The sequence below is a fragment of the Chelon labrosus genome (assembly GCF_963514085.1).
Source record: "Chelon labrosus genome assembly, chromosome: 18".
Lineage (NCBI taxonomy): Eukaryota > Metazoa > Chordata > Actinopteri > Mugiliformes > Mugilidae > Chelon > Chelon labrosus.
Window position 1 is genome coordinate 20,390,187 of NC_140351.1, and position 10,155 is coordinate 20,400,341.

The 10,155-nt window shown below is 42.6% G+C and overlaps 1 protein-coding gene across 1 annotated transcript in view; it reads right to left on the minus strand.

Annotated features, from left to right (window-relative positions):
• Positions 1-9,888, minus strand: part of dok6 (docking protein 6) — a 47,005-nt gene extending 37,117 nt beyond the window's left edge. Inside the window, exon 1 of the mRNA XM_084566382.1 lies at positions 9,808-9,888. Coding sequence (XP_084422508.1) covers positions 9,808-9,873 — 66 coding nt within the window. The 5' untranslated portion in view covers positions 9,874-9,888. The remainder of the gene's footprint in view (positions 1-9,807) is intronic.
• Between the last annotated feature and the right edge of the window lie 267 nt (positions 9,889-10,155).

Genomic DNA, 10,155 nt, shown 5'->3' on the forward strand with positions numbered 1-10,155 from the left:
AAAGAGAAAAAACAAAGCTTGGACGCACTTACATTATTCAACTAGGCTATTTGCCTGCATTTAAAGCACATCAGGCGTAATATTTAATTATTTGTCAAGCAAGGGCCATTATAATGTTTACCTATGCACAGACACAAAGACAAGCCCCTTAACACATGTACACACGCACGCACAGCTGAGGCTATCTTTGGCTGCGCACTGTACTGAATGTGCCTGGCAAGCGGGCCGATGAGAGGTAACTGCAGGAGACAAACTCATTATAGATTGTGATTCAAACATAAAAGCTTTTTTTTTTCCGAGAGTAACTTCATCCGGTTTTCCCTTTGAAGCAGCACGCACAAATGTGACTTTTAAGGATGACAACTCGCCTCAGAAGACGGGATTTGATGAAATTTCTGAATTGAATTTGGCAACGCTTTGGCGGGGGTGACAGGCGTCTTTTAAGGGAAGCTCGGGTTTTTTGATCAGATTTGTACTCTGACAAAGAGCAGAATTAAAAGGCACGCAGGAAGAAGACGTACACAGACGCATAAAAATCACCCGCGCGCGTACACATGTGTAAGTGTATGCACACGGACACACAAACTGAAAGTGAGTTTAGCTGCACAGTCCCGAGGGCTGGTCTGTTGATTAATGAAGGGAGGAAGGCAAGGAGAGGAGGATGAAGCAGAAGTGTTAATGGAACTATGATAGATTCTTCTCGGCCTGTTGTTTTTTAGGTGAGTCTCCAGTGTATCTGCACAATGTAGCAATACAGCGCTACAGAGGACTGTGAAGCTCCAGACCCAGTCGAAACATGTGGATCAGAGGGACGTGAATGTGGAGCAAAGTACTTTCATTACTAAAGGAATTAATTAAACTCTGACAGAACGTTTTTAGAATACTACCGGTCTATTTTCAGCCATAAGATAAAAAAAAAATCTTGAAAAACACTGCTGAGACTTCCTGATTCTGAGTGACTCTGCTGGAACATCCCATTTGTTCATGCAGGAAATGGCACATATCCAAAAGATAGGTCCAAGCATTTTATGAATTGATGTCAGATCTTTCAAATCAAGATTGATTTGAACGGAAAAACATGTTGTTTTTTTTAAACCCAGCCCTGTCAGACATGTAATGAAATGAAGAAAACTCAAGATGTGATAACTCATGAACTCAGAGCTTTCAGAAATGTCCACTTTCAAGGTTGTGGATACCACAAAAGGAGTGCGCTTGCATGGACTCTTCTTGTGAACACGGTAAACACAACCCCATTTGAAGGCACCTTAGATACAATGTTTATAATATTCACAGTAAGGTTATTAGCATACTTAGCAAGGAGGTTGGGGATAGCTTTCGAGGTTAGGGATTGTACAGACTAGTCGACTAGTCAGTTTGTCAACTGCTGTGCCATGACGCTTTAAGCATCATGTCGACTAGTCACTGATCACGTGACAATAACAACACGGATGCCTCCAAGAAGACAGGTGAGGAGTCCAGTGGGTCATTGCAGTGAACTAGCAGCGGTTCATCAAGTGTGTGGAAACACTTCACTAAAGATGAAGCCCGTACTACAGTGACATGCAAAATATGTAAGTAAAAACTACTGCAATGCACACTCATCTGAAAAGGCATTCACTAACGTAGTAGAGGAACCAAATCCTCTCAACGGAAGTCAATTAACAATTTCACCAAACACCTTGAGGTAACAGAGAGAAGGAGGCTGCACATCAACAAATTACTGGTGAATTTCATTGTCAAAGTTATTAGCCCTTTAGCTACACCATCCTATCTTACACGCTGTGTACTGTTAAATGCTATTGATGGTGCTGAGTTGCTGCCTGTTTTTATACAGGCTATACATATCTGCAGCTCACTGTATATAGCGCATGAGCTGTCTGTTCTCAGCATATGTATTTAGGTCGACTTTAAAAAATCTGAACTCATGCAACCCCTAGTAGATATAGAGTTGCATATAGAGTATGAAGCAACAAAATGGACTCCCCCACGCTAATGGGACTGAAAAACTACAAGTGTCAATAAAAGAGAGTGTTGATGCAATTGGGAATTATAAGCCGCAAGCCTTTCATGGTGCATTACTCAATCAATTGACTTTTAGGCATTACTAACTACTAACAACATGACTTGTCCAGGTCTACGACTGAAAGCTCTTTTGATAATTAAGAGCGACGTGAATCAATGACATGAAATGTTCAAGTGAAGTCCTGGAAGAGATTTATTTATGAAAGTGACTATATAATAGAAGCACATTTTTCACCTTGAATAACGACGGTTGGGCTGTTGTTCCCATATCCTGCACGGGATGCAATTCATCAGGGCCAATAAGGGCTGGTGATTTGTCTTCAAGTCTTTGTCTGATGGAGGAAGCTGATGAAAACCGGAGGAAATGACCACGCAACGTACGGTTCTGCATATCTGTGAATTAATGCACTGAGTCCTAAAGCATTCATCACATGAAGAGGAGTTATGTGTAGGCTACACGCAGCCACAAGCCACAAATAAACCATAAACAAAACCAGGCATATTAAAACTCTCCATCTGCTCCAGTACTAAAGACGAGGAGGAATTTTTCAGCCACTGGATGGAGAACACTAATGATTTGCTAACTGATTTAATCTGCACAACACATTTTTCCATGTTGTTTGAAAGTCTCAGTGGCTAAAAGCCTAACACAGCTGACTGTGTGTTTTCTACGCTCCACTGACAAGTTCAGTTCCTGGGATGAAAAATCTCCTGACGTCCACCGTTGTGGACAGCCTGTCATTGTTAATAGTGAGTGCATGGAAGTGGCAAAATCCTATCTTAAATGGCCGTGCCATCTTGGACAATAGACACATTGTTCTGCGCTCCTCTGCCTGTGCTTTGGTGCTTGCCTGTGCGCCAACAAGGGGGAACGTACCCACACACCATCACAATACATGCTGTCCATGTAAAGGCCACTGGTTGCCGGACACAAATGCCCACTTGTAAGCCTAGAACAGCTGAGAGAGACAAAAGAGGGATAAAACTGTTGGTAACTGCAAATATACACAGGTAGAAAGGCGAACTGGTTCCAGAAAAGTACTTAAAGAGTAATAACTCTTGACTCTTTTCTATTTAAAACCTGCTTTATTTGCACCGTTAATAACTTAATGCAGTGTAAGCTGCAAGCTAAGTGTCCGACCCAGATAGTAAAGGTCTCCATAAGCTACTTTTTGAAGTCTTTATTATCGCTTTCTAAAGATGCAAGGTCATCAAAGAATGTAACGGTAGGTAATGATACGCAACCTACTGTAAATGTGTATATATTTCCCTCAAGACTGTAGATTGTTGTGAAAAGGGATTTCTTTTGTTCAGCGGTGGATTGCATTTAATGAATAAATTAGATGACTTGGACATGGCCCGCATTGCTTGAAACGGGCCGTGAATATGCATTAAAGTTAGAGCAGAAGGTGTTCACATTTCTTTGTGTAATCGAGGACCGCGTCAAAAACTTGTGCAAAAACAGGTGAACGCACCTTTATCGCAGACACATGAAAAGTTGAACTGAGATTTTTGTCTCAAATAATCAATTCATCTTTTTGTGAAACATTAAAAGAAGAAAAAAAAAGACATCAATAGTCCAAAATGCAGAGATACTGTGTTATTTCATGTTACGGAACTACGGACCAAAGAACGTTTTTCATGTTATCTGAAGAAAAATGACAAGTCAGGTTATTATTTTTCAGTCGAATGACTAATCAATGAAGCTGGAATAGTTCTTTATCTTTCATTTCTTCACCAATAGCACAGAGATGGATGGATTCATGCAGCTTACATTGATCTCATGAGTAAATATTCATGATTAGTATCTGCCCACTGAGCCAGTCTGGTTGATAGACATATTACTCCATGTAATTTGAAGTGTTCCACAAAATTATTACTTACTGTCACTTTCGGCCCAATCATTGCATGGGGCACTTCTCATCTTGTACTTTTTCTGTCTAACATTAAAACTCACTAATACACACTCCAAACAATCATTAAGCTACACTAGCTGTTTTTTTTTTTTTTCTAAAGTCCTTCTATTGCAAAGAGCCATTTGGAACAAAACAAATTGTGCATACACAAGACTGCAAAATAGTTCACTCATAAAAAAGTAATTTTAGGACCTCAAATCACTTCTGCGCCTCCGTAAACAGGGCTGTACTCATATTCTTGCAAATCATATCCTTGTGTTAGGATGATGAATAACTTGCAGCCCCGATTATTGGTTTACTGATTATTTGTTTACATCCAGACTTTTGGCAGATTGTATTTTCACTCCTCCTCATTCCGGACCGGACGTAATGCATTTTTAATGTGTTTTCTGCTTTGACATTTAATGTCATGGTTTTACCACAGAGTTCTCAAAAACGCACTTGGACGGCAATAGAGTTGTCCCTCCCAATTTTTATTCTTGCGACTCACATTAGGAGTAAATTATATGGAATATATAATTTGTATATTTTTAAGATCCAAGTTAGTGTGCTGGTTTTAATTTATTTGAGCTTGAATTTAAAGAAAAAAGGTAGACCGGTAGTAAGGGCACTCCCTGAAATTTAAGATATCCGATAGTGCCTTCATCCCACTGATTGACATTTTGAAAAAAAGAACAATTCAAAAAATATCAACAGCAAGGAGAAAGGTGAACTTGACTATGAGGGATCATCCAAGCGACTGTGGTCTTAACCTCAAATGTGCCTAAGATCAAATTTCTGAAGCTGCAACCATAATTTTTTGTACAATTAACAACAGATCAAATAAATGTGTTTAATGTGAAAAGAATCAATTCATGTCGTATCCACACTGAATTATGACAAATGTCATACTTGATTTGCTCCCATCACTGTTTATTATTCTATTTTATTTTATTTTTTCTATAGCAGGCAGCTGTTTTTCATCTAAAATGTAGATAAAATAACTACACACATCTTCATCCACAGTCGTCCCCTTCTGGAAGTGAGAGTAACTACACAACACAAAGCAGCACTGACAGCAGACTCATTTGTGTTTGTCCTCACTTCCTTTTTTGGACTGCAACCCTTCCTCTGAGCGCAGATTTTTTTTTTGTTTATCTGGACTCTCAGAAACATTTCTTGGCCACACCTTGCTGAACACCAGAGACAGTAAATTCATAGAACCATGGTTACAATTGTAACCCTCATTTCTCCATAATAGGCTCCCTCATTCTCCCAGCTCTTGTACCGTTCTCTATCTTCTTCGCAACAATTTCCTCCCTCTCTACCTGCAATCATTGCTAGTCATTGCTGCAAAATATGGAGGGATTTATCTGATGCTGATGAACTTTAAGCATGGGAAACCATCTCTCGCTTTAAGTTTACATAGGGATGCTGCACAGGATTACTTTTTCAATTGACTAATGTATTGATTATTTTCTGAGTAGTCCATTATTCTGTAGTTTGACTTACCACCGAATGACAACCATTAACCATCTACCATTAATCTGCTAGCAGATCTTCTCTGTTGGCATGGTCACACACAGTGATTGTGCTGCTGTGGTAGGTTCACTTTTTACAAAGCGTGCATCTCATTGAGTCTCTGTTCAAAGTACTCCCAGACATCTGATGATTGGGTTTGGGCCTTTTCTGTCACTTTCCAGAACGCGGGGCAGCAGGAGCCGCCGTAACACAAGCCGCCACACAAGCCGCCACACAAGCCGCCACACAAGCCGTCACACAAATTGACGTAACTGAGGTAATTGTCACATCGTTGCAGCGGTAGTTTGTAAGTAAAATTGCGATGTGTTTTTGTTAATGTAAAAATATTCCACTGCTTCTGTGGTGAGAAATTCTATTTTAACAAGAGCCTATTCATGTGGGAAGTCTATGTGTGAAGAGGTGTGTGTCTTCTTAAAATATTACAAACCCACCTGTGAGACAATATCTGATCTACAGCTCCTCTGAAGTGTCAAAATACGTTGGCGAATAGAGAAAATGGCACACGTCCTGTCCTGCAACAAACCTAAATTGACCTTTTTTTTTTTTTTTTTTTGCTAGGGCTCCAAGAAAAGTTGGACAGGCGTAGAGAAAATATTCAGCAGCTGACCTTTTCTATTTACCACGGCGAACCTAAACCTGGGAAACATGTACCTGGGCTGAGACTGACACACAAAATTCTCAAAGGTCATGTTATTCAGCCTTTCAAGGGGAGTCCATCCCTCTGATAGCATCAGTCATTTTTGGTGAAAGGCTACAAAGAACCTGCGTTGCTGCCGCTGTTTTCCTTGCTCAGAGACACTTCTTTTGTCTTTGGCTCTTTAGTTTGTCTTCATGTCGCAACAAAAAAAAAATACTGTATGGTACAAAGCCACGGGATTAAAATTAATTGAGAATCCACACACTGTTCTCTGGCAGCAGATTGTTTACTTGTTTGTCGGCGCATGTGTGTGCCAATTCTTCAATGCTGAACCAAGCCAATTTGTGTGTGTGTGTGCCTTTCCACTGTGTCAGGGGGAATAGCCTGTTGGGGTTATGGAGGGTGCAGCGTGGGGTGATGAATAGGATGCTTTTGTGCTCGGTCCCGCAGCTGTCTACAAACCAGCGAAGGAGAGAAAGGTGAGAGAGAAGAGGGGGAGGTAAGGTGAGGGAGATCGGCAGATAAAGGGGAAGAGACGAGGAAGGGAGATAAAACAGGGGAGAGGAGATGAGAGCGGCGCTGTTACGTGCGGGGAGCAGAGGTGAGTTGCTGGGGGACGAGAGGTGAGAGAATGGGTTTAGAGGTGAGGAAGAGTTGGCGAATGTGAAACAAGAAAGGAGAGACTTCTTGCGCATTCAACAGCGCGCCACCGCCGTCGTCTCCTCGGCTAGCACGAAGACAGAGAGCATGGCTAATGTGGGAAATAGTTGGTAGGAAAAACAAACGCCCCCCCCACCTCCCAAAAAAGAAAAAAAAAAAAAACAGGAGAAAGTGCCCCGGCCGGTAATTTTGATCACTCTGAAGACTGACCTCGTGGCCTCAACCTTCACACATGACGGGGTTTGGAAATGAGCCATTCATAGTGAGTGATGCTGATGAGTTCAGCCGGAGCTGTTTGCCACGGCCACTTTAATACATATCGAATAAGGAGAACCGTTGGACTGTACCACTTTCTAATAAAAATAATGGGACTTTTTAAATGGCACAGCATCACAATAGAGACCAATGGGGGAGCATTAGAAGGTCAACTGTGATGCAAAGTCTTGATACGTGATATTTGAGAGACCTTTAGACAAATATATATTTTAAACAGGCATCACACGAGGAAGAAAAAACGCCAAGACCCTTCTGGCCTAAAACTCCAGCTGAGCGGAGATAGTTCACACGGAATTCAGCTGCTGTGACAGGCATCAGACCTCCACACTCTTTCAGACGAGAGCAAAATCTATCTGGAGCAAAGAGCATGAAAAGCTGTCAGAAACTTGCATCAAGCCTCCGGTCAGTTTTGTGGTCTTATTTCTTCATTCTTTAATCGAAAAGTTCTCGATACGGTCTTTGATTTCAGCAACACTGTCAAACCTCTGTTTGCATTTACTTCTCAAAAACTTGAATTTACATATGATGAGATTAAGAATGTATCTGCACCACTTTTGATTTCCAAAGTGAAGACTGCAGTTTTCCTATAGCTTTTATGATAATAAGCTGTTTAACTGTGAGTTTGGGCAATTTTGTTCAAATAAAATAAGGATATTAAAGTCTGGGAACTGGATATGGACATTTGTTTTCTATTTTTCGATAGATCAGGGAAGAATCTGAGAGTAAAATATGGATTTTAAGAAAAACTATGAGAATAATCAAAGGAAGGTACAGAGAAATGGATTTTTAATGTAAGAAATTTAACTCAGGTTGCATTTCAGATATGTCGAAACGTTTCAAATGGGACCACAGCGACGGGATGGGTCACCGGAAGGACGTTTGTGTTGCAGTTTTACCTACAGTTTATTGATCTGGAATCCTAAGAAGCCAAGGAGTCCATCTCCCCGCCTATGTCACCGAATATGAGTGTATTCAGTTACTCTTCTCGTCTGAATCACAGAGGATAATGATGCCCCAAGTCTCGCTTCGCAGCCGTAAACACCACTGAGCTGTTGAGTCATCGATAAGAGGAAGAAATTAGCACGGAAATAAAAAGAGGCTGACGAGATGTTTGCGTCCGTGGTGCAAATGGGCTGCAAAATAACACTTGTTTCGATTACTGTGAATCACTCCGCCACCCAGATGTGTGTCTTTCCACTCTGCCTACGCGTAAGTGTGTTTTCGCCTGTCACACACTTGAAATGAAGCCATTCAACACTAATGATGATTTCCAGCTCAGAAAAAAAAAGAAGAAGAATCACAGAGATGTATCAGTTCCTGTTGAATCGGGCACACATACGCCTGATCCTGCTCAGCCTTGTTGTTCTGCTCTGCCTAATTCAGAATAAGAAATGTCCTGGAAAAAACTAACCATGGCATGGACGGATAAATATGCGCTCTCTACCCACACTGGAGTCCTCCAAGGCTATCACAGCAGGACTTTTCTATGATGAAACAGCAGCGAGCGGTGGAGGGCTGAGGGAGTGGGCGATCAGGACACAAACAGTTTTTTCTCCACAAACAGCAGGATGAGACGCGGAGCTGGCAGCGATAGGGCATCCATACCTCAGCCAACGCAGCGTGCGTCCTCGCTTGCTTTGCAAAGTCACAGGATTCACACATTCTTTGAAGCTCCCAGCATATGCGAGGAGTAAATAAACCACATACGATCAAGCTAACTTGCCTTTGTCCTGCACTTTGATTTGTTCTAGTCCTTTACAGGTCGTAAACCGCTACTCTCGAGGTGTAACGACAGATATCCTCGATAGCGGAACAATGGAGGAACACTGCTGATGAAGCCAGGTGATGATGTGAGGAGGCAGACATCATTAGCCCCCGTCATCACCCTTCATCAGAGGAGAGGGAGTGTGCCCGCTCTGCTCGCGTAATGAGCTGGAAGTATGAACAAAAGCAGATGGCTTTATGAGTCAGACAATAAGACGCTCATAATTGAACATATATCACTGATTTAGTTTAAGCAGTCTGGGCGTTTTTCTTTTTTTTTTCTTTTTCTCGCTGCTGTATCTCAGTGAATAGTCATTATCAAGGTGCTGAGGAGGTGCTGGCCACACCGGATCAGCTGGACGTAGGTGAGGAAACTGGTGATAATTGATTGAGGCTGAAACAGAGCTGAGGTACAGTGAGGCTGGGTTGAATGAATGACAGTCAGTGTGAATTTGCACCATGACAAAAGGCTCAGTAACGTTTGTCCTAATACTTTAACAGATGATCGGTGGTTTTAGCGTAAGACCTCTATCTCTTGAAGGTAGTTTGCCTTCTTTTCTCTTTTAAAAATACAGTTATGGAATGAAATCTGCAACGTATATTTTGGATTTACATCCAAACTTTCTCAAAGAGTTTCATGCCGCAGAGACTGGAAACAAAGGCAGGCTATGATTTACAAGCACATGACAGCAGTTGTCAGTCATCCAGACTTCCACAACATCTCAGAAGTCTTTGAGCACCAAGCAGAGTGGAACTTGGCCGCTGCTGGTGCTGCTCTAATCTGTTTTTTCCTCTTGAAACGCTCGCAGCAGGACGGCTGCCTATGGAGCAATTAAAGCCTCTTTCTTAATCCAGCTGCCCTTCAATGCAAACAACTGGAACCCCTCCACCCCTCCTCCCGATCATCATCATCTTCCTCATCCTCCTACACCGCCACCTCCTCTTTCCGCTTCTCCTCCTCCTCCTCCTCCTCCGCCGCCGACGACAGGCAGCAAGTGCAACAGTACTCACCCCCAGTTTCTTACTCCGTATCCTCACGTATCCCTGCTTGACTATGTCGTTGAAGTTGGAAGCCATGCTGAGGGGAAGCGGGCGGCTTCCAGTCCGGAATAAATGGAGGGGGAGATGAAATAAAGTAGGCTCTTCCCGGGTGGCTTTCACTCGAGGCTCGGTTCGTCCCGCAGGAGGAGAGCGAGCGGTGCGCACAGCCTGCTCCGGTGTCAGCTAGCGCTCAGGCTGGCCGGCTTCAGCGGCGCGATCCATCCGGGAGAGGAGGGAGATACCATTCGTCAGCTGATTCACTCCTCCTGCCGGAGAGGAGAGCGGAGGGAGCGGAGGCGCGCTTCCTGGACCACACCA